Here is a 25,796-nt window from a genome sequence, read left to right as displayed (position 1 = left end):
GGGGTAGGGTGCTTGACTGCAGAGGGATCTGTGGTCGATTTTGCGTGTCTTAACTAGACCCTCTAAATCAATTGCCAATGGATGATCTCAAAGCATCGATCTGGGATATAGTATAGACACAGTATTGTAATTTGGAGTTACTGGCCTTCAGGTGATGATCCAGAGTGTGCCACTGAGACTGCTCTGGCAAGCACTTTGAACTCCAGTACTCTTCAGCCAGGTGAGCAAGAAAAGCTCTGGGAACCTTTGAATGTTCATTTCCTGTTGGAGCAGCATGGAGAGCTGAACATGCATGCCCAGAGTCACAAACACCTCCATCATGGAGGGTTCAGCAGACAGTGGATCCGATTGGTGGGGAATAGGGGGAAAGAAGCTGTGCTGGCAGAGCTCAGAATCAGGAAAAAAACCCGTTGATATCCATGCCAAAATCACATAGGGGAAAGTGGATAATGGCTACACCACAAACACTCAGCAATGCCATATAAAAATAAAGGAGCTTAGACAAGTGTGCCATACATGGGAGGGTGACAACATGCACCTACATCAATGTTTTCATCCCATGAGGCATTGGGACCCTATCTTAGAATTCCAGTCTGTTGCAGGGACTGTGGGGTAGCTACCCAGAGTTCATTACTCCTTTGAGTTTATGTAACCTCTGGCAGTGGGGATGTGTTCCATCGATCATAGCCACCTAGTGGGGACATGCAAAATCACAGTTGTTAAATCAGATGCTCAAAATTGAATTAAATAAAATAAACCTAATTTTGTAGTGTAGCCATGCCTGTTAGTAACTGTGTTCATTTACTAGCCAAACTTTTATCAGCCAAGACGCTGAGGAAAGCATTTATATTTAATGGTTTCTTGAAGGAAGGAATTAAATTTAAAAGAAGACAGGGTATGTAGACAAAGATACAAAATTCAGTTCTGAATATGTACTGTATATCACTTCAGTATGTATTAGAATGTCTAACTTTTCTATGGCAGTTAAGTAATTGGATAGGGGATTTGTTGTTATTTTACAAAGACATTTCCTTGAACTAAGGCTTTAGCTTAAGATAAAGACGCATTTTTGGCACATTATAGCACTTTGTCCCTGGAACTGTACTCTTCTGAGTTGGATTGGTGACTGTGTTTACTTTTTTTCTAAGTGCTTCTAAATTTTTCTAAATTTAGTAAAATGAAGTTTATAAAAGTTTCTGAAATTATTTTTATGACATATCAAGGTCAATAAGCAGCCATGATCTCTGTAAGCATATTCAGTAGATCAGTGTATTTCCTGATTTAAGAGAAACAATTCCAACTTCCTGATGAAGAGGAATTGAGGGAGGAAAATAAAGTTATAAACAGCAGTTTTAGAAACTTTTCTACAGTTTGTAGACACGTCAGTGTGAAATTGAATTACACAGGACCATTTAGTGCAGCTAGCCATGCATTCCATGATTGCAAACTCTGAGCCAGCATTCAAACAGACCTTGCATGCATGACATGAAGGAAACTTAATACAGGCCAGATCTGAGCAAAGAGTATTGGTCAGAGTGCCTACAACAAAGAGAATGTTAGATATTGAAAAACAAAGACTGGCTGCAAAAGCCACAGGCCCCAAGAAAAGTAGGCTGAACTCTGGCCCCATGACTGCAGCCAGCCCTCGTGGCTCTGCTGTGGTGTGGAGCAACAACCAAGATATTTTGCAAGCCTGCTAAAAGAAGGGACAGATCAACTGAGAGGATGTAAGAGGAGTGACAACAATCGAGCTTCTCAAGCTTCCCTGAAGCAACTGTCACTTGTGTCCCATGCTAAGGAAGGAGGTAGTTCTTGCGTCAGTGTGTGGCCCTCAGGAATCAAAGCCAAAAAAGACAGAGTAGGGTTTGGACTTTATTTTGAAGACTGACTCAAATGACCCCACAAAAGCTGTGTTAGTGGACAACTAATGGCTGCATTAATAATTTGTGGACTTTTGAGTTAACACTTGTAGAGCCGATATGCTGCTGCATACAGGTGATGGCAGCAGAGAAATAAAGGCTTTGGGGATCAAGGTCTTGGTCTCATCACCTGCAGCCAGTTATGAGGAAAGGAGAGGCCATGTCTTCCCCAGCTGAATCTGTCACTGGCTTCTCCAGCCCACCAGCTGTGGGCACAGTGTCTCAGATTTTAGTGAATCACCGGGATGCTCTTCTTCCTTAGAGTGTGGCTCAGAACCACAGTTTAGGTACTAAATTATGCAACAACAAGGGAAGGGCAGTAATAGAACAGCATACAAGTCTCAGACCTTGATTTCCAAAATGCCACAGCAGAAATCACTGCAGAAGAAACAAAGTGGAATAAAGAAATAAATAGATAAACACGGGTTCTTTAGGAGCTGAGTGGGAATTAGTCACAGCTGCAGTAACAATGAGTAATATCTGCAGATCACCTCTGTCCTCATAATGACTCAATCTAAACAGGGGAAGGGTCAAACCAAATGACATTGCAGGGGGAGCTTAATGACGGATATTCTGGACCTTCTCAGATTGTGGGCCACTGATGCTTTTTACCTGCACTGTTAACATCTGTCCATCTGGGTGTGAATTAGTTATTTAATACAGGGATTTAATGCCACAGGATTCTGGGCTAGATTCTTCTTTCCAGCCAAACTGCAGCAATGGAGGTGAAGAGGACATGGGGCTTTAAGTTCCTTTTGTGAGCCCCAGATCTAAGTTTGACCAGAAACTGGTCTGTTCTCTGGCATATAGAAGAGCAGCCCTGGGACTCCTCTAACTTACACCCTCCGAGCAAAGGTCTTTCTGTTAGAATTGCTGGAATATGTGGTATAGGCAGGAAATCAAGGGAAATTTGAAGCCCTTGTACAATGTGATTTCTGGGGCCCCATTCTCTCCCACTTCACTTTATTTACATAGTTATCAGACATTTTGGGAACGGGCCCTGAGATTGAGGCCTGGGTGCAGTTAGGTCTGGATATAAGGATGCCCTGGCTATGCCCACCCCCCTTCTCCTAAATGTGGTCCCCTGAAGAGAAGACTGGGAATGGGAGTAGTTTAGCAGCTGCTATAATAGCATTAAGCCTCTTTAAATGTCTTCATACAGAGGGAAATCTAAGGGGCAGATCTACTATCTTTTGAGATACTTTGTGCCATTAGATCAGGGACTGACATTTGGTCCACTGTGTTGTTGGGGATTTTTCTCCTTGCAATAACTGAGCAATTTAATAGCCATGGGCAAGGGACAATATCTTATATGAAGGAAAATGCATTGTGGTTTTGCAGTGGAATAAAAAAGAGTAATATTATAACCACCAAATACCAAAAAGCTAATTCATCTGTGGCTTGGCTGGTTGCAGTCATGCTTATTAAGCTTGTGGGGATTCTATTGTTTTGTATTTTATTATTTCTAAGATAATTGGAAATAATATGATTAAAACAATAGGAAGCCCCATAACAGAAATGGTTCTGAATCCGTTGAAGGAACAAGCAATAGGAACATTACATCTTCAAAAACCAAACTGCAGGTTTCTAGAATTAGTCAAAATTTGAGGCCATGGTGAAAATTTGGACCTTTTATTTTTGCCTCAGATTTTCCACCTATCACATGGAGAAACTGAAGTACAGTGAAAGAAAAGTCAAAATTAAAGCTAGTGATGTTTACCCACTTCTGTAGAACCATTTTGACCTCTTGAGATAAAAATTTCTATATAATTCTTAGCATTATTATTGTTATTATAACAAAAACTATGAAGTGCTACCAATTCCACTGTGTATTGCAGGTAAAGTTAGGAAAGGCAAAGATTGAAAGGGAAAAGAAAATACAGTAGTGCTACTCTGGCTAAACGCTATTATGACATTTCATCAAATCATAGAAGTGTAGGCTTGGAAGGAACCTCAATAAGACATCAAGTTAGGACGAAGTAAATAATAGACCATTCTTGAGAAGTAGATTGTCTAACTTGTTCTTTTAAAATGTCCAGTGATTGAGACTCCACTGCCATCGTAGAATACTTGTTCAAGTGCTTAACCACCCTCACAGAAAGTTTTTCCTAATGTCTGACCTAAACCTCTCTTGCTGCAATTTAAGCCCATTGCTTCTTGTCCTAGCCTCGAAAAATAAGAAAAACAAATTTTACCTTCCTCTTTTTAATAACCTTTTACATACATGAAAACTTATGTCCCCCATTAGTCTTCAGACTAACCAAACCTTATTTTTTCATCTTTCCTCATAGGTCATGTTTTATAGAACTTAATCATTTTTGTTGCTCTCCTCTGGACTTATTCCAATTGTCCACATCTTTCCTAAAATGTGGGGTCCAGAACTGGACACAGACCTTATCAGCATGGAGTAGAATGGAAGAATTATTTTTCGTGTCTTGCTTACAACACTGCTGATGATACATTCCAGAATGGCGTTTGCTTCTTTTGCAGAAGTGTTACACTTGTTGACTCATATTTGTCTTCTGATCCACCCTGACCCGCAAGTCCTTTTCCGTAGTACTTCTTCTTAGACAGTCATTTCCTAAGGCTACGTCTAGACTGCAGGCTTCTTTTGGAAGAAGCTTTTCCAGAAGAGATCTTCCAAAAAAAATTCTTCCGAAAGAGAGCATCCACACTGCCAAATCGCATCGAAAAAGCCATCTGCTTTTTAGAAAGATAGTGTCACACTGAATGGATGCTATCTCGCATTTAAGCTGTGATTACTATGGATAGAGTGGCCACCAGGGCACCTGTGCTTTTTCCTCTTTCTTCTTTCAAAAGAACTCCCTCTTCCCCGTCCACACACGCCTTTTTCTGAAAGAGCTCTTTTAAGAAAAGCCTTGTTCCTCATAGAAAGAGGTTTTCCAATGTCAGAAAAACCCTCTGTTCTTTTGATTTTTTTTGTAAGAACATGATTGCAGGGTGGACATAAGTGAAGTTTTTTCTGAAAAACAGCTGTTTTTCTGAAAAAAACCCTCTGTAGTATAGACATAGCCTAAGCATGCAATTGATTTTTCCTTGCTAAGTAGAGTACTTTGCATTTGTCCTTGGTGACTTTCATCCTATTTATTTCAGATCATTTGTTCAATTTGTCTACATTGTTTTGAATTTTAATCCTGTCCTACAAAGTACTTGCAACCCTCACAGCTTGGTATCATCCACAAACTTTATAAGCGTACTCTTTGTGCCAATACCTAAATCATCGATGAAGATATTGAATGGAACCAGATCTATGACCAATCTCTGTGGGACCCCACTCTAAATGCCCTCCCAGCTTGATTGTGAACAACTGATAACTATTATCTGGGAATGGTTTTCTGACCATTTATGAACCCAACTTCTAGCAGCTCCATCTAGGCTATATTTCCTTAGTTTGTTTATGAGATGGTCATGCAAGACAGGCCCAAAAGTCTTACTAAAGTCAAGATATAACACATCTACCGGTTTCCCCCATCCAAAAATCTTGTTACCCAGTCAGAGAAGGTTATTAGATTGTTCTGACATGATATGTTTTTGACAGATCTGTATTGACTGATACTTATCACCTTATTACCTTCTAGGTGTTTACAAACTGATTGCTATCTTTCCAGAATAATGTTTAGATGTAGTGCTTAAAAATGTAGCCCTTATTTTTCCTAGTTTTAGGATTTTCTAGAATCAAACACATAATCCTTTTCTTAAAACATGTAGGGAATAGACAGTGGCTATATCTTTAATGATATGGAAACAACTGAAATTATAAAGAGCTAGACTGAAATACTGAGGGGCTACGTCTACACTGGCATGATTTTCCGGAAATGGTTTTAACGGAAAAGTTTTCTGTTAAAAGCATTTTCAGAAAAGTGCGTCTAGATTGGCAGGACGCTTTTCCGCAAAAGCACTTTTTGCAGAAAAGCGTCCGTGGCCAATCTAGACGTGCTTTTCCGCAAAAAAGCCCCAATCGCCATTTTTGCAATCAAGGCTTTTTTGTGGAAAACAAATCTCTGCTGTCTACACTGGCCCTTTTGCGCAAAAGTTTTTTGGAAAAAGACTTTTGTCCGAACGGGAGCAGCATAATATTTCCGCAAAAGCACTGACAATCTTACATGAGATCGTCAGTGCTTTTGCAGAAATTCAAGCGGCCAGTGTAGACAGCTGGCAAGTTTTTCTGCAAAAGCAGCTGCTTTTCCGGAAAAAATGGCCAGTCTAGAAACAGCCAGGCTACGTCTACACTGGCCCCAAATTCCGGAAAAGGCATGCAAAGCAGGTAAGTCAGAATAGGGAAATCCGCGGGGGGATTTAAATATCCCCTGCGGATTTAAATAAACATGTCCGCCGCTTTTTTTCCGGCTTGGGGAAAAGCTGGAAAAAAGCGTCTAGACTGGCGCGATCCTCCGGAATAAAGCCCTTTTCCGGAGGATCTCTTATTCCTACTTTCAGGGAGGAATAAGAGATCCTCCGGAAAAGGGCTTTATTCCGGAGGATCGCGCCAGTCTAGACGCTTTTTTCCGGCTTTTCCCCAAGGAATAAGTGAACCAACAAGTTGAATATGAGTCAGCAGTGTGATGCTGTTGCAAAGAAAGCAAACATGATTCTCGGATGCATTAACAAGTGTGTTGTGAGCAAGACATGAGAAGTCATTCTTCCGATCTACTCTGCGCTGGTTAGGCCTCAGTTGGAGTATTGTGTTCAGTTCTGGGCACCGCATTTCAAGAAAGATGTGGAGAAATTGGAGAGGGTCCAAAGAAGAGCAATGAGAATGATTAAAGGTCTAGAGAACATGACCTATGAGGGAAGGCTAAAGGAATTGGGTTTGTTTAGTTTAGAAAAGAGAAGATTGAGGGGGGACATGATAGCCGTTTTCAGATATCTAAAAGGGTGTCATAAGGAGGAGGGAGAAAACTTGTTCATCTTGGCTTCTGAGGATAGAACAAGAAGCAATGGGCTTAAACTGCAGCAAGGGAGGTTTAGGTTGAACATTAGGAAAAAGTTCCTAACTGTCAGGGTAGTCAAACACTGGAATAAATTGCCCAGGGAGGTTGTGGAATCTCCATCTGTGGAGATATTTAAGAGTAGGTTAGATAAATGTCTATCAGGGATGGTCTAGACAGTATTTGGTCCTGCCATGAGGGCAGGGGACTGGACTCAATGACCTCTTGAGGTCCCTGCCAGTCCTAGTATTCTCTGATTCTATGATTTAAATGTTTACCTCAGCCCAATTAAAGTAACTGTGAGAATGGCCTCATTTCCACTGACTAGTAAATGTGTAGCTATTACTTTGATCCTCTTCAACATCTCTGTAAATGTGTATTTGGTTAGATATCTCTAAAACCAATCTATTTTTCAAATGTGTGTGTAAGTAAGAAGGCAGATTACTGGTAGGGAAGGGAGTAGCATGTTAACCTGTCACCAACATGTTGGTCTATTATGGCACATACATTATTCCAAATAAGACAGACAAAGCCAAGAAAAAAGAGGGAGTGGCTATAAAACCAAATGGTGCCCCTGCAAAGGGACTTCCATGGGGTTTTACATTTTACTCATTATAAGTCAGTGGTTTCTCCTCAAATTTTTACCATTATGGTATCACAGCCCAAATTATTGTACAATATTTGCACATTAAAAATGTGCTGATACTTAATTTTTATTCCAAGCATAGCTGTCAAATGTTTTGTTTCTATAGTAGTTAACTGGCCAATGTGCTTTGCTACTTCCACAGGTTGTGGTGGGGAACTCTCTGGTGCATCAGGATCTTTCAGTAGTCCGGGCTACCCAAACAAATACCCAAGCAATAAGGAATGTATCTGGTACATAGACACAGCACCTGGAAGCAGCATTCAGCTTACCATTCAGGAACTTGACATTGAATATCATTCAGACTGCAACTATGATGTCTTGGAGGTAAGAGCTTTGGTTGCAGTGCTCTAAAGGCTGCTGGTTATGCTGTTTCTGTCTAGAGCACAGAAACAAGACCTGCACTACCAGAACAGGCCATATCTCCAGTCGGCGGTCTTTGATGATGGTCACAGTTTTCAGAAGAGGTGTTTATTTCTTTGGCTGTAGACCTAGAGGCCGCAATGAAGAATGGGGTCCTATTTTGCTAAGTATTGTATGTGCACATAGTAAAAGGCAATGTACCCTGAGAACCCCATAGTCCTTAAATGAGTCATGTAACTGGAAAGAACAGTATCAAAGATTACAGTTTCCTCATGTCAGAGGATAATCCACATGATGGAGTAATAAGAAGGAAGCAGCTAATTAAGGTGAAAGTCCCTTGTAGAGCCCTGCAGTAAGGGGATTACTGTTGTAAATCATCCAAACGGCAGTAGAGAGGAACCTCGGTTCTGGCACAAATGAGTGTGTTAATCTCTAGTAAGAAACGTCTCTTGCTTATGCACAGCCTTTCATTGATTCTCTGAAGTGTACAAAAGTCGAGTGCTAACTCTGAATGTTGACAAAATAAATGTGCTCCACTAGCCAGCTCCCAATCAATCATCAGACATGGCAAGGAAGATCTACGTTGACAAAGAACTGGAAAACATAGAATACTTTGCCTATCTTGGCAGCCATCACACAAGGGCAGACATAGATGATGAGTTTCAGCACAGAATTTGCTGTGCCAGCTTTAGGCAAACTGTGTTACCGAGTGTTCAATAATCACAACATCAGAACACACACTAGACTTGTAGCCTAAACAGCAGTGGTAATCCCAACTCGCCATCCCAACCATGGTTGTGTGACTTGGGTGACCTATAGAAAGTATCTGTAAAACCTGGAACACCAGCAGCAGCTCTTTCTTTGGAAGATCCTCAACATAAAGCTGGGTTGTTGCTGCACTAATGCCGAAGTCCTCACAGAAGCAAACATCTTTGCTGTTGAGTCCCTAATTATCCATCACCAACTGAGGTGGAGCAGGCACTGTGCATGTGTGCCTGGAATACGCTTATCAAAACAACTGCTGCACAACTCACAGAATGAGAAAGGAAATGGGGAGGCCAAAAAAACAAACAAACCCATACCCCACTTTAAAGACATCCTAAAGATAAATATTAAAAGATGTAGCATTGACACCACACACTGGGAGAAAGTATTCTGGGACAGGATCACTGGCAACAAACTTGTCAGAGACAGAATGACCATTTTTGAGGAAAGTCGCCTTGCTCTGGTCCCAGAAAAACTCCAGGAAAGAAAAGACAAACAACCCTGATGCCCTACAACACCTGCAATGTCTGCCAATGAATGTGTGGCTCGAGGACTGGATTCCTTAGTCACCAAAGGACCCATAAAAAAACCCACCCGTGAAAGAGATCATCCTCTGATGATACTGCTATCTATATTTGCACTAACTCAATGAGACCTAGCACAAGTATGTACAAACACAGGGATAACACATCTAGGGTCATAGTGTAGACAGACTCCTTGTAGTTCACTTAAGTTTCAAAGTATTGGCCAAAAGTTACAAAGCTCCAAGCCTCATCCACAAAGGACAACTCTTCTCTGCCATTCAAAAGCCACTTCTTTGGGGTGTGAGAACCTGTGGATGATGTTACTTGTGCTTTCAGAAATCAACTTTGAAACCAGGCATTTCCAATGTATGCATTCTAGAAAAACAATACATTCGGTTTCCAGTGCTGCAAAAATGGCCCCACATTATGGCAGCATTAGACAATGTGATCGTTCTTCAGACTTCTCATGATGAACAACTGAGTTCAGTTGCCTTTTAAAATACTGCACGTACCACATCTTGAAAGGAAGTGGTTTCTTTGGCATGCACTCCAGTAAAACAAAGATGACTCTTGACTGGAGCATTTTCCTGGCTTTTGACAGGGTGTTTTTACATTTTAAAATAATTGAAGAAATCCCTGTTGGGCAATAATGGGAGAGTTTAAAATTAACCTTGAAAACAGTTTCTATTGAAAAAAAAAAACCATGAAAAAATCATGTTTCCATTGTCAGTTATTTAATTTCCTATTTAGTATCCATTAGCATTTTGTAAATTTCAGAGGGGAATTTTGTGCTGCCATAACAAGATGGAACACTGGATTGGAAATTAAAGAATTTTGCTCATGTATCCTTTCCTTTTACTTAAATATAAAGAGACAGGTTGATTAGATCTTAATGACACAAGTAACTTTGTCTCTCCATCAAAGCTTATTCCCCTTTTTCCAAGCAGGCCATCTAAACAGGAACCAGTTTTATTCTCCGAAATCTGTGTCATGATGATAGCTGGCCATAGAAATACAGCCTTTCTGTTGCTCATAACTCTGGAATGCTGACTTGATTTTAACAATAAATGGAGCTAACAGGGCAGAAGCAAAAGATAAAAACAGACTAAAACCACCGGCTTTGTTGAGATGCCCAGCACCCCAACCATTCAATCAAAAAAAACCCCACATTATCTCTAAATCAAGTTCTCTAGTCAAACAGATGCCTTTATTTTTTATTTATGATTTTAAAGCTTAGATCTGTTGCAGTTTTTCATGAACCACACCCTAGAATTTTTTCCATTCTTTCTTCCCTCTTTTGTTTTAGATGTTCATGTGGTAACTATTGGTTTTTCCCTCTGAAGCTAAAAGTAACATTTTATTGCTTTTTGTCATGGAAACACTGTGGCTTGGTTGTGCTGCAGCACTTTTGAAAGTATCTGGTTAGTTGAACTGGCATAAAGGAGAAAAGGAAATTCACTCCTAACTGTAATAAAGCCACACAATTGCTTGGCTTTGACTAGCTCTATTGATTTTGAAACTGTATAGAAGGTAAATTTTAAACAGGCCAATAACATAAAAGAAACCAACAGAAATTCAGTTTTCACTAACTTTTTCTTCCCTCTAGCTTTTTCTTTAGTGGCCATAGCATTAAGTATAACTATTCAAAATGGAGCAAATTCACCACAGAAATCAGGGGATTTTATGTCAGGGTTGAATTTGGTCCATAGCACGAAGCTGTAAACACATTGAGGACAAGTGGGAACACGGGAGGGTGAGTTTACACTACAGCACTACATCTGTGCAGCTTCACTGACGCAGCTGTGCCACGGTAGCATGTCTGGTGAAGATGCACTATGCCAACAGGAGAGCACTCTCTCATCTGCATAATTATTCTACTTTGGTGAGAAGCAGAAGGTCTATCCATGGGAGAGCATCTCCTGCTGACATAGTACTGGTATGGACAGCACAAAACTTGCATGCCTTTGGAAGGGGCACTTTTTCACACCTCAAAGCAATATAAGTTAGGTGACTTATGCTTCCGTGTAGACCACCCAGAGAACCCTGAGAATATTTTAGAGATATATGCATTATTTTCATTAAATTTAAATGACTTAGGGTTGGTTTGTTTTTTGTTTTTGTTTTTTTGCCAAATATTGTTACCAGACAATAGATGATTTAGAACACATGTTTCTGGCTGCAAACTGTGCTAGAGCTCTGAGTCAGGAAGGGAGACTGCAAGCAAGAGAAAAATGGATCACATTGTGAACAGACTTTGTTCTGACAGTAGCAGGAGTTGTTAGCCCAATCAAACATTCACATAGTGAGGTTTTACTGCTGACAATGAGTTTCAAGCATTCGTTATGAAGCCCGCATTTGAACAGCAGTTTCATTCATTCTGATTTCTCCAGAACGTCTTTAGAGTTTAGACAGTTGGTGACAGAAGAGCCTATAGATTGAAGTCATGTTGCTTCTCTCCAGAAGCCAAAAGTCTGCTCCCATCCAAAATTAAAGCAAACATTCAATTAGGCTTGTGAAATCAACCACTAAAAACAAAAGACAGAATCCTCTGGATATTAGATTGTTAGTTTAAAAACGTATTTATTTGTTACTCCTAGAGGAACTGAAGTGCAGAGTTGAAGGTGATGCTTTGTCATTTCTGCTGAATGTTTTCACTGGCAAAAGTCAAAGTTGTTGTTCCTAAGGGCAGGGCAGGGTAGGGTAAGGTGTGGCATCCCATTGTGCTCGTGCACAATGAAGCAAAGATTTTACAGTGGCCTTGCATTGATCCTTGAGGTTTAGGGGTAGTGACACTAGTTCAGGATTCAAAAAGGCTTGACTTGTACTTTGGCCTGGAGCTTAGACAGCACATGAACCATTTCCAAGGCTCAAAATGTCAGGAGTTTGTTAAAAGATCATAGTTGTGTACATCCACACCTATTTTTCAAAGAGATCAGAAGCAGGAGAGTGAGTTCTTGTGGCATTTCCACCCCAGAACTTGAAGGTGAATTCACAGGGCTTTTCTAAACCATTTGAAATTCACCAGATTACTAAAATACAGGGATAGATTCCACCTGGTTTCTACTTATGCTGCCAGCAGAATTCTAAGCAAAGGGCTTTGATGGTACAAAGCCTGCTGGGTTTAGTGGCCACAATTTCCCATAATCTAATACAGAGTTAGGGAGCAGAACAGCTACAGATTTGGTTGGTACTGGTTGAGAATGGACAGAGATATTTATTGAACAACAAGGGAATACTGTTGTACGCTGCAGGGGGCAGAGAGCAGCTTAGTTAGTGGGTGGACACAGTCTGTCAGTTGTAGCTTGGGGTGCCATTTGTCCAATTTTCAACTGGAACATCTGGGTTTCATCTTGTGGGTCCAGGTGCCATTAACAAGGCCTGATGGGTTTTTTTTTCTGATCTGTGGAAACCACTCCCTGCTAATTTGAATTTAACTTGTGGAGAAATGCTTGTCAGTGAATGATTGCCACCCTTGTGAGGTGGGGAACCAAGTCCCACCAATCACAGCCTGACACACTACCCACCAAGCCAATCACAGTCCTCAGTCCTCCCTTCCCCATCCGCTCCTGACCGCCTACCTGGAGAAAGTTCAGGAAGTTTCTCAGCCTGAAGTTTGGTGGGGTGGAGCAACTGGATAGGAGTGGAATAAATGGGAGGGGGAGATACAAGCCTCTTTTCTCTTGGGGATGAGGGATGCTGCTAATGTAGTCTCTCACCAGCCTTCACCCTGGGGGGCCCCTATTGAGTGCAGGTAGATTTTGAGCTACCCTTCTCTGGTACCACTCCTGATGGAACATAGGGGGCCAAAACAGAAGGTAAAAATTTCAAAAGCATGCATATGACTTAGGTATCTATGCCCAACTGACTTTTACTGAACATTTGCCTTTCCTGCAGCTGTGGGATGCCATGCTAATGAAGAGATAGTGAGTCTGGGGCACATTAATTACAAATAATCCTGACTCAAACTCCAGATCCAAACTTCAGAGAATTTGAAATCGTGAACCAGAATTATTTAGTTCCACTCTATTCCAACTGTGCAATTCAAGAATCACTTGTCAAAGCATGAAACAGCAGTGGTTATGTGGGTGGGAGTGGTCTTGATGGTCTTGCAGTATGATACTGTCTGAGATTCATGGCAGATAGACTTTGGTGAGATACACTCTGCTAAATAAGAAGCAATAATATCCAAATGCCTGAGGTTTTTTTGCATTCTGTGGCGATGAATATTTTTCACAGTACCGGGATTACCTTTGTCATTAAAGAGTTTTAGAAAGACTTCATCTTACTTCCTTGATCACAGCACACTAGTTTTGGCCTTGATTCAGCCAACTACATCAATGGATTACAGAGTAAGTGTTCTAATTTTATACAGATATGGCTTGAAGGGGATTGTATGAAGGGGGAAAAGGGCAAAAGTTCTAGTAGAAGACTCTTACTGAATGCTTGGACTGTGAAAATTTCATCTAAAAGCTTGAACTCACTCACAGATGGTGGCTTAAGGTCTTAGTACCTCTGGCAAACATCCGATGAACTTTCAGATGGTGGTACATTGACTGTGCAGAAGAAGTAAACCCTCTTGGGTGCTCAATATGAGAGGAACTCTGTTGTTTTGGGCATCACTCCTTAATATTTTTTGCACAACTTCTTTTCACATTATAAACGCACTGAATATGGACGGTTCAGAAACATAATCTTTTTCATGGTTGATTGACCACACTGCAGCAGCAAGTGTGTCCTTTAAAATTTGGAGTTGGGTCAATAATTTTAGACACTTGAATTTTTTAGTTCATTTAGAATGCTCAGAATATAATATTTCCCAAATACAGCACATACTTAGCAAAACCATGTACACTGTAAGCTCTGATTAACTTGGTTTGATTAATTGTCTCTTTAAAAGGATTTTACCACTAATACTTCTTCAATTTCCAGATCTATGGTGGGCCTGATCTTCTGTCTCCGAGACTGGCCCAACTGTGTGTTTCAAGACCCGCACAGAACCCCTTACAGGTCTCTAGTACTGGCAATGCCATGGTAATCCGATTCAAGACAAATAGATTTGTGAATGGAAGAGGGTTCAATGCCACTTGGCAAGAGACCCCAGGAGGTGAGTTTGTGGGGTTCATTGCTGATAAAAACTGATGAAGTCCAGGAGGAAGTGGGGATGAGTGAACTTGTTTTCTATACATTTTTAACCATTTCAAATACTGTAGGTTTGAAAGTTTGATGTGAACCAAAATGTTACTGGATTTGCATTTCATTTAGGAGAAACTGTGTAAAGTGGGTAGGAAAAGAAAGACAACATTTATATACAGCTTATTTTATTACAATTCTTTTCCCACTAGAATAACCACTTGCTGAACCTTCTATCCCTAGCTAATCTCTCCGGCTCCCTTATAGCTAAAACAAAATGGTTTGTTTGGGTTTTTTTAAACATTCAGCGGCCCTTTCAGTTTTAAATTACAAAGTGAAGAAAGATCTGAGAACGCAAAGTAGTTTTGAGAACCTTGTGAACTCCAAAAATATTTGGAGTGATTAGTAAAACCTTGAACTCTGTAGGGTTCACCCATCCCTCATGCAATTATTTGTTCAAAGCCTCACCAGTTAACAGTGAAACAAGCTGTTTTCAAATGACAGCAGGCAAATACCATTGGTAACACTGAAATACACAATAGTGCTTTTCTAAACAGTACAGAAAATCTTTTGAAAAAGGCCCTATATTCAGAATGCTAAAAAGCATTTTGGATACTTATTTATAGGCATATATTTAGATGCTGGTTGCCAGCCCCAATTTTCCAATAAATTGTTGGACCCTCTGATCTGATATCCCAGAAAGTGTTTGGGAACACTGAATTGCAGCTGGTTTGCAGGGAATTAAAAATTTAACAACAGTTTCAAAATGTCTTTGTTGTTAAACTTAAATCTGATATTTTGCTAAAAACCACTGGCAGCTATGCTTATCCCACTTTATTTGTTTCTCCTCTGTTTATTGTACCCTTTAGATTGCAACACACAAATGACGGAAATTGGAAAGGGACCAGAGTCCTAAAAAAAGAAACTAACCCATACAAAAATCCCTCCTCTTTTTTATGTATTTCCTTTCCCAAAGTGCATGATTTATATATATGGCTTTGATGAAACTGACAGTTACTTTCAGAAAGGAGGTTCTGGAAGTCCAATAAGTCATGGGGTTATTGTGCACCTAAGCATTCCACTATTCAGTAATAAACTGATGACTGTTGGCCTGTTATGCCAACCTCTTCATCCCATTGTATGGGCTCTAGAGCTCCCTTCCTCTCACTCTGTCATGACAAGCTTAGCTACATTCACTTACCTTTGAAATGAAAAATGCCTGACTAATATGCCTGCCCTCTGTAATAAAAGTGAAGACCAAAGTTTTCAGACGTGGATGCCTAAAATTAGGTACCTAAATCCAGAGATGCTTGTCCATTTGTGTGAACTTCATGTAGGTGCACAGGACCTCTGAAAGTCCACTCACTTACAGTATTTAGATTCTGAAATGGATATTTAAGTTTGCGGTTTCTGTATATTTATCTCCCAGGGTATGTCTACACTGCAGATTTTTTTCAGAAAAACGGCTGTTTTTCCGATAAAACTTTACTTCTGTCCACACAGCAATTGCATTCTTTCGAAAAAAATCGAAAGAACAGAGTGGTTTTTCTGACACTGGTAAACCTCTTTCTACGAGGAAGAAGCCTTTTTCTGAAAGAGCTCTTTCAAAAAAAGGCATGTATGGATGGGGAAGAGGAAAAAGCATAGGTGCCTTGGTGGCCACTCTGTTCATAGTAATCACAGCTGAAATGTGAGATAGTGTCCATTCAGTGTGGATGCTATCTTTCAAAAAAAATGTGCTTTGATAGTGTGGATGTTCTCTTTCGGAAGAAGAAGATCTCTTCTCTTCCGAAAGAAGCTTGCAGTTTAGACACAGCTCCATGTGCCCATCATAGAATCCGCTTGTGGTTGTTATTCAGCTATATCTGCATTCTTCTGTGAAATATAAATTCCCTTTCCCTAGCCTCCTATACAGATTCACGTTGTTGCACATGGCACATGCCTGGTTCTGCATGGTGTCCATTTCTGAGTGAGTTATTGGAAAAGAAAGAAATCAAAATACATTCATTAGTACCCACAGAACTGCTATGTGGCTACTGCATCCAGGATGTACATGACAACCTCCAGCTCTTGTTGTGGGCTGGGGCCTGGGAACTGAGCTGGGTGGATTCTATCACATTGTTTTTCTGCTGAGATTTAGAGAATCATTTTCACAAATATATTTGTTCTTGTAAACAAACTTCAGCATGTGGATCACCTGTCAAATATTCACTGCAAGTTCTGTATTCACAGTGCAATATTCCAGCTCTGTGACTGGCCACAAAGTTATGTATTGTTTCTCTTCCCTGACTGGATAACCAGACTGGAATGAAGTACAGTACTGCTGCCCTCACCCAAAACAAATTCCCTTCAATTAATCTTGGCTTGGGAGATAAAGGTCAGATATCTGCTGTCCATGAACGTGGACATGAAGAAAATTGCATATTTGTGCATATAAGGGCACAAATACTATCACAATAAAAGTTTATTTACAAGTCATCAAAATGTTTGGGTGAAATTTGCACCTGTGCAGAGAATCAGTGCAAGGTCTGTGTCCCTTGTCATCCTGTTTGAGGCCATGTCTGCAGTCCAGCCACTGGAGCTCTGCCTATATAGTGCCATAGTGTTATAGCTTCCAACACTGATAGAAGGGAGGTTTCTGTCAGTGTAGTTAATCTACCTCTCCAACAGGCAGCAACTAGGGAGAATTCTTCCATCGACCACATGTACACCTGGTCTTAAGTCAATTTATCTACATCGCTCTGGGTGCAAATTTTTCACACCCCTGAGTTACGTAGTTAAGTTGATCTAATTTTTAAGAGTAAACCAGGCCTCAGAAGAGGTCTTATTTGGGACTTAAACATCATACAGACCTTGAGCTGACCCTGTGTATTGGGATGAATGTTACTGTTTCTGAATGATTTTCATCCAGCTTTACCTACAAGTAAAAAGGTCTCTTGTACACATCCATATGTACATCATGCCTTACCCCTATTAGTTGGAAATCTTTTTATTTTCAGAAGGCAGGACAGGAAGTGTAGGGAGGGGATACAGTAGCACATATCCCCTGAGTGCAGTAGACCTTCAGCATAGACATGAAGTGCTCTTGCTCATTTCAAAAGTTACTATGATTCTTACAACTCCCGATTCCATGCACAAAGCTAGGGGCACTAGAGCCAACAACATGGGCTTCCACGCGATTTCTTATGAAAAAGTGAATTGCCGGTAAATGACCTAATTGAATAGTGAATAGATGCGAATTTAATAGCCACCCTCTCATTTTATTAAATGAACTGGATTTTTTTTCTGAATTTCATACTTCTCCATTCTCACCATGCAAATGAAATGGTCAAGATTTTTCTTACTAAATGGGTAACCTAAAATGTTCATTTAGTTAAGCCCTTCCCACAACTATTGGGATGTTCATCTAAATTTCATCCAAACTATCTGCAGTTTGTGAGGTCTTCTCTTTCCTCACTTTTTATGGCATCTTCTTACTCCATTTCCTGAATCTCTCATCTGAAGATCCCTCACACAGGACTCCAACAGCTACACAATTTCCTTACTTCCAATAGGCTCCCTCCCTCCCTAGCAGACTCAACATCTCTGACTCCCTTTCTGGAAACAACCCCTTCCAAACTCCTAATAAACCCTCTTCTTGGTATTGCTCCCTTTGGAAAGTCAGGCAGTTTCTACTGGGTTTGCTGTGCAGGTCTGTTCAGACATTATGAGTTCTGGTCTTATTCTGCTCAGACGTATCACACAATGAGTTAGATGCCTCGGGAAAGCTCTGGAAAGCATAAGTATAGGGTGGAGGACTCAGACTATCCAGCAAGAGACTACCAGGCCTGAAAGCTAAGTCAAATAAACTTGAATCTTGTAAGGAATATAGAAATTGCCATTCTGGGTCATACCCAATGTCCAGCTAGTCCAGTGTTGTGTCTCTTACAGTAGCCTGAAGTTGTAGAAAAAGTAATATTTATACAAGGTGGAAAGGATCTTTCTTCAGACAGTGAGCAGATAGCAAGTATGAAAAATCAGGAGAGAGGATGGAGGTAATAGGCACATATATAAGAAAAATCCCATAAATCAGGACTGTCCCTATACAAACAGACATCTGATCATACTTTCTTCAGAGGAGTAATGGGACTCAAAGTTGTTATGTTTTCAGAACAGCTTTTTTCCAACCCCTGCTTAAATTACTACTAGTCTGTGATGCCAAATCCAACCATTCTGATTGCGTAGCGTGTGTGATACTGATGTGAAAAAGATTTATAATTGCATTTACAATAGCTAAATAAAAGGCTGAAGGAGCATCAATCCTCAGCGTCAGTACATAAACCAAACACTAGCTGCCAGAGGTAGGAAGAAATGTATAGCTGTTACATAGTTGTCCTTTATGAAAGTTTTACACTTTCCACATAGCCATCTGGCACTGGTCTGGTCAGAGACATGATACCGGGCCAGATGAAGTATTGGTCTGATCCAATTTAGTGATTCCTGAGTCCTTATCAGAAAACAAAAAACTTGAGATATCTCACTGTTAGGTTAAAAGTCAGCTAAATTCCTCCTGAGGATAAATAAGGGTTTTTAATAGATGGTGTTTACTCCCTTTTCAGGTTGTGGAGGAGTTTTCCAAGCTTCCAGTGGTGAAATCCATTCTCCAAACTACCCTCAACCTTACAATGACAACACTGACTGTTCTTGGATTATCCAAGTTGACCAGGGCCACCGTGTTTTACTGAACTTCACGGATTTTGACATTGAACTTCACCAATCATGTGACCATGACAGTGTTGCTGTAAGTAACAATGGCTGTTTCAAAAGTTTCTTTAACAAATCTTGGGGAAAGGTTTGCAAAGGAGGAAGTTTACTGTGCAATGTAGGCTGCGGTTGCTTTCAGGATAATTGCCATGCAATTATGTTGTGCATTTTATTCATTTAAGGGCTACTGCTCAAATTTAAAACTATAATAAATCTGTGGCACAGCTCTATTTGCTCCACCAGCGATGGCATTCTCCCCTAATTACACATGGAACATGCTACTGTGGCCACCCAGAGCACCATGAGAGAGACATGGTGCAGCTGTATCATGGTACTGTATCCTCCACCTCACTGGGTGTGCCTCACAGGTCACAGAGTGAGCATGCCCTGCACAGACATCACTGTGGCTGTGACTTGCCCTTTCATGGAATAGGCTATGACATAAACTTATTGAATGTACTGGGATACCCTTGGTCACCATGTAATGGCATATCCAGATAGCTTGTGTTACAGAGCTGTAGAGAGAGGTCGCTATGGGCAAAAGTAATTTTGGCTTGATTATTATTACTGTTACGTGTCCGTGTCATGGGATTCACCCACTGCTACTGGTGCCTCCTCCTGGACACTCCAGAGGTTCTCTCTTGTGGGGCATTGTGACCTCCTCTGCCAGTGTCTCTCCCATTGTCCTCTCACACCCTCGGCAGTTCAAGGTTTTCCTTCTTCATGACTTGACCCTCTGACCAGGTCAGGGCCGGATGGAGGCATGGGCGAGCCGGGCAGCTGCCCAGGGCGCCAACCCATGGGGGACGCCTGATGGCAGCTGTAAGGGGTGCACGGCGTCCTTTACAGCTGCCATCAGGAGCCGCGCACCCAGCTCCCGCAGCGTCGGCCCCGCAGCGCCAGCCAACAGTACTGTTGCCCCCAGCTGCAGGGCCCTGCATGGCCCGGCACGTGCACCAGCAGTTCTGGCCGGGCCTGGCTGGACAGCGCATGTGCCGTACACTCCGGGGACAGGACCCGGGCTGCGCACCAGTGGTCATGACCGGCCTGCACATGCTCTGAGAGTCCCAGAAGTGGGCCCCGGTCTTCATGCCAGTGGCTGTGGCCGGCGCACGCATGCACTGTGCATCCTGGGGGGGGGCGGGCCCGCACCCCACGGGCAGGCCTGCGCATGTACCCTGCGCCCGGAGGCAGCGCCGCACGCCCGGGCCCAGGGTGGCAAAAGGGCTCGGGCCAGCCCTGGACCAGGTCACTATACATTTTCCCCTCTTCCGGGGTATCGAAGTCCCATTGTATGGCAATGTAGCACAGCAGGCACTCCCCACTGCAGGAGCCTCCTGCTGGACACTCTGGCTACATCTACACTGCAGAGTTTTTGCACAAAAACTTGCAGAGCATCCACACTACAAGCGTGTTTTTGCACAAGAAAAAATACAGTCGGTCGTCAGAAGACAGGACTTTTTGTGCAAGTTATTCCTGAAAAAATGAGGAAGAACGGTTCTTGTGCAAGAGGGGGTTTTTGTACAAAAAGGAGCTGTGTAGACGGCTCCTTTTTGCGCAAAAGCCTCTTGCGCAAAAACGGCCCCTAATTAATTATGCAAATGAAGCACAGCAATATGCTAATACATGCTTCGTTTGCATAGGCTTTCGCGCAAGAGGGATGCAATGTAGACGTAGCCTTTGACAACGTCCTACTTGCTGTTCTGTTTCCTCAGGGTTTGCCAGTCAGTCCCAGGCTATGTCTACACAGCAGCGTTATTTCAGAATAATTGATGTTATTTTGAAATAACAAAATGCATGTCTACACTGCAAGCCATTATTTTGAAATAATGTCGATATGGAGGACTTCTTACTCCAACTCCTGTAGCCCTCATTCCACAAGGAGTAAGGGAAGTCAAAGGAAGAGTGCTCTTCCTTCGGCTTCCTGCTGTGGAAACAGCGCCAAAAGATGAATTAAGCTCTTTCGATTTCAGCTACACAATTGACATCACTGAAGCTGCGTAGCTTAATTCGGCTTTTGCCCTGCTGTGTAGACATGCCCCAAGTTCCCTCCTCACAAGGAGTAAGTGCAGACTACTCCTCTATCACCCCCTTCTGTTGCTGGCAACCTGGCTTTATATTTAAGCTGCCTTCTTAGCTGTCAGCAATTAGGTCTCAGCCCTCCCTGGATTCTCTCTCTATCTTGGGCCTAATTTTCCTTTTCAGGCAAACTGGCCTTCTCATGGCACTCCACCACAGCAAGGCTGCCTGTTTAACTGCTTAATTCAAGAGCCTGCCCTCTGAAAGCTTCACAGTGCTACAGGGTTTTGAGCTCTTATTAATCTGCCAGAAATTCAGGCTGTAGCTCACTGAGTGTATGTAAATGAAGAGCGTTGCATGCCTGGCACTATCGGCCCGGTGAGAATAGAGACGTGGTATCCTGGCCTGTGATGTCAGATTCCACTTCATTCAGTAGAAAGGAATGTGTGATTGGTGTGACTCTGGAAAGTACAGAAAAAAACATAGTGGACTTAAACCAAAATCTAGCCTCTTTCTCCTAAATAAATCTTCATTCGCAGTGAATCCAAGCAGGCAAGAACAGAAGGTCTTTTGAAAACTGGGCATCACTAGTAAGAGTGTTTCTTGCAAAGGCTTTTTGTGCCAAACCAGTTAAAAGACAAGTCTGATTTCTGTTGAAGTGAATCATAGGTTTCTTTTTAACAAAACATCTTTTTCCGATGGATGTCCAGTTTTCATAGCTCTAAGGCATAGGCTAGGACAAGGCCATATGAAACATGTTTCCGTTAAGATATTTCAGTGTAACAGTGATATTTTTAGCAGAGAATATATATTAGAGAAATATCGGGCTTTTTTTGAGACCTTGCACAGGTGTGAAAGATAAGATAACATGGCAGCACTATGGGACATCTGAAATAGTAATGTCAGAAAATACTAAAACAAAACATGAGCATGGGTGTGTCTAGACTGGCAAGATTTTGTGCAAGAGGGCCAGTGTAGACAGGCACCTTAATTTTTTGTGCAAGAAAGCTCGATGGCTAAAATGGCCATCGGAGCTTTCTTGCGCAAAAGCGCGTCTATACCGGGCATGGATGCTTTTGCGCAAAAACATTTTTTGCACAAAAGCATCTGTGCCAATCTAGATGCTCTTTTGCAGAAATACTTTTAACGGAAAAACTTTTCCATTAAAAGTATTTCCGCAATATCATGCCAGTCTAGACGCAGCCATGGATTAACCAAAATAATTCCATAGTTAGTACCCAGTCCTGGAAGGTCTATAAGCACATATTTGGATTTAACCATGTGAATAATTCTGTTGATGATTTGCTTATATGCTCTGCTGGATCGGGGCCTTAAGGCTCAATGCTACTCTTAGATAAGCAAGCACAACTCCCATCACCTTCGTGGGTCTAGAGGGAAAAAAACAGGTCTTTATTTATGTAGACATAGTCCCAAGTCCAATTTGGCAGCTCTTATTCATGTGAGCGGTTTCACTAACTTCAATAGAACTCCCCGCATGAGTAAGGATGGCAGTTACCTTATCTTGCAGGGGAAACTTTTTTCTTGAATTACCACTTTTGTATTTTTGCTGTACATGCAACTATGGCTTCTGTACAGTAATGTGAAAAACCCACCTTTCTTATGCAGGAAAAGATATTTAAATCCTAAAGCATTAGTGAACTGTAACTTCCTGTTGTGAGTTAAACTGAAAGTTATTTTAGAATGGAATGGGGTGATGTTATTTTGAAACCAAAAGAAAAATCAGAGTTTTGATTGAGACAAAATTGGAGGTGGCTTTTCAATGTTAATTTGATGAAATAAGCAAGACAAGTTATGAGGGAGTGGGATTTCTTTTCCTGTCTGCCATGCCGGTAAGCTAGGAGTCATTTGCCTTTAACAACTGGAAGTGACTAGCATGCACCTACTCCCACGGAGTTACATGAATTGTATGATAATGGAAGCCAACGGGGAGGGGATAGTACCTTCTTGTGAGATTTTAAAGTGGATATATGACTGTGAATTTCATTTAGTAATTACATTTCAAAGCAGCATAGATGGAAAATATAGGCAACTAAGGAAACTCATGGGTTGGGTTTTTTCATTTCCTGTCCATAGGAAAGAATGCTGTGTGAGTAACACACTGATTTACACCCTTTTTTAAAACTTATCTTTATGGGTTTAATTTGCTTTGTGCATTTCTCTAGGGACTCTCCTCCACCCTTAGCTGAAGCCCCATTTGCAATACTAAGGGCAGCAAGAAAAATTATTTGGGCAGATTCTTCCTAATGCTTTGAGATTTCTAGAAATGTGTTTTCAATGGCAAACATAGCACAGACATCTTTTCATAGAAGGTTTCAGATGCGCAATTGTTTTGTGAGGAAGGAGGGATGCCGGGTTGTTAAGGACTCATTGGGACTCGAGTGAGCCACATACCAATTTTTTTTGCTCCACCACAAACTTCATGTGTATACTTGGCCCATTTGCTTATCCTGCTTGTGCTTCAGTTCTCCATCTGCACATTGAGAATAATAGCATAGTACTGTACTTCCTTTCTCCACCCTTTCCTTCTTCTTGTTAACTTAAACAGTAAGCTCCTGGGGCCTGGAGACTGTATTTTCCTTTGGATATTATAGCATCTAATAAATTGGAGCTGTTATAATACAAATAATTAATAAGTAATTCAGTTCTCTTCACATGGCACCAGTGCTTATACCGGGAGGGGGCTCTGTTTTGCAATTATTTGTTTCTTTGAAAGGAAAACATTGAATTAAAATATCAAATGATGTGATAATCCCTGCATACTATGACCATGTGTTTAACAGGCATCAAATGTGAAGCTACAGTATGATCTTAAGCCAAAAATGGTTGCAATTTGGAGAGAGTAGTAATAGCTCTGAAAAACTATGCTTGAAATGAAAGGAACTTTAAAGGGAGAAATAGGTGGGGTTTTTTCTCTGTAGAGATTTGTATTAAATAAATGAGACGTTTCCCCTGTTTAATACAGAGGTGCAGTCTGCAGAGACATGCAGTGGTGATGCATTTTTAAACACAGCCAGGTGGCAGAAGCCAGAAGTGAGATTTTTGAAATGTGGGTCAAGAGACTGAAGATTCTCTCTCCTTGTCTCACTCTCATGTACTTTTACAAATGTCATGACCACTCTCTGCAACAAGGCAATAAGTCATTTAGTCATGCTTATTATGTGTAGGGGAAAAGAGAAGAATAATGCTACTGTACACAGTGTGAAAGGAGATTGGGATTTGATAAAAAATCACATGAACAGATGAATAATCTTCCTTGAGGCCTGATCTACATTAGAAAAGTAATAGAGATGTAGCCGTGTTAGTCTGGTATAGCTGAAACAAAAAACAGGACTGTGTAGCACTTTAAAGACTAACAAGATGGTTTATTAGGTGATGAGCTTTCGTGGGCCAGACCCACTTCCTCAGATCAAATTGTGGAAGAAAATTGGCACAACCATATATACCAAAGGATACAATCAAAAAAATGAACACATATGAAAAGGACAAATCAAATTTCAGAACAGGAGGGAGATGGGGGGGGGAGGTAAATGTCTGTGAGCTAATGATATTAGAGGTGATAATTGGGGAAGCTATTTTTGTAATGGGTAAGGTAATTAGAGTCCTTGTTAAGACCTAGGTGTAAAGTGTCAAATTAATTCGAACTACCTACTCTGTGCCGCATGTAGCTGCGGCCATGGATTTCGGACTAAGAGGGATTTAAAAATGGCAGTGCCTGGGAACATGCAAATGAAGCCCGGGATATTTATCTACCGAGCTCAAACGAATGAGCTAGTGTAGACGTACCCTCAGTCTTTAATGTGCCACAGGACTCCTTGTTGTTTTAAGGATCTCAGTTCTCATATGTTCACCAGTTAACTTTCAAAAGTGATGGAGCAACTCAGGCATTATATGACATAGTGTCGTAAAACACTATGGCTGTGTCCAGACTCCATGCCTCCGTCGACGGAGGCATGTAGATTAGCCAGATCGGAAGAGGGAAATGAAGCCGCGATTAAAATAATCGCGGCTTCATTTAAATTTAAATGGCTGCCCCGATCTGCCGATCAGCTGTTTGTCGGCAGATCGGGAGAGTCTGGACGCGATGCCCCGACAAAGAAGCCTTTCTTCATCGACACAGGTAAGCCTCGTGAAACCAGGTTTACCTGTGTCGATGAAGAAAGGCTTCTTTGTCGGGGCATCGCGTCCAGACTCTCCCGATCTGCCGACAAACAGCTGATCGGCAGATCGGGGCAGCCATTTAAATTTAAATGAAGCCGCGATTATTTTAATCGCGGCTTCATTTCCCTCTTCCGATCTGGCTAATCTACATGCCTCCGTCGACGGAGGCATGGAGTCTGGACACAGCCTATGGTTTACAGTTCATTGCCACCTCAGTATTAAAATCTGTCTCAGGAAACAGTTAAAGCTAATAAATAACAGTGTGGTCAGAAAGTATAGATTTGCTTCTGAATGTTTAATTTCCATAAGTACATAGAAATATGTATCTTGGTATTGTTTGCGTTGGGTTAATACACGGCCCAGAATTTTAACAAGAGTTTAGGAACAGAATTCATTGCTGAATTTCTGAAGGGGACATTATTATCTTCAAGCATGATTTCATCAAGCAGGAAATACAATTGATTTAGGAAGCACATATATGACTCTCTACATCTCTCATGGCACTATCAGCAGAGTCCTCTTTATTCTAATGAGCCACTGGTACAAAATATTAGTCACCTAC

General features: G+C 41.3%; 1 protein-coding gene across 2 annotated transcripts in view; it reads left to right on the top strand.

Annotated features, from left to right (window-relative positions):
* CUBN (cubilin) overlaps positions 1-25,796 on the top strand; it is a 238,472-nt gene that overhangs the window by 104,756 nt on the left and 107,920 nt on the right. For both annotated transcript variants that reach the window (XM_006119493.5, XM_075922454.2), the window contains 3 exons: positions 7,657-7,838; positions 14,093-14,267; positions 18,892-19,073. In XM_006119493.5, coding sequence (XP_006119555.3) covers positions 7,657-7,838; positions 14,093-14,267; positions 18,892-19,073 — 539 coding nt within the window. The remainder of the gene's footprint in view (positions 1-7,656; positions 7,839-14,092; positions 14,268-18,891; positions 19,074-25,796) is intronic.

The sequence above is a fragment of the Pelodiscus sinensis genome, chromosome 2, assembly GCF_052426305.1.
Source record: "Pelodiscus sinensis isolate ZL-2025 chromosome 2, ASM5242630v1, whole genome shotgun sequence".
NCBI classification, from domain to species: Eukaryota; Metazoa; Chordata; order Testudines; family Trionychidae; genus Pelodiscus; species Pelodiscus sinensis.
This window is presented reverse-complemented; position numbering and strand designations above follow the sequence as displayed.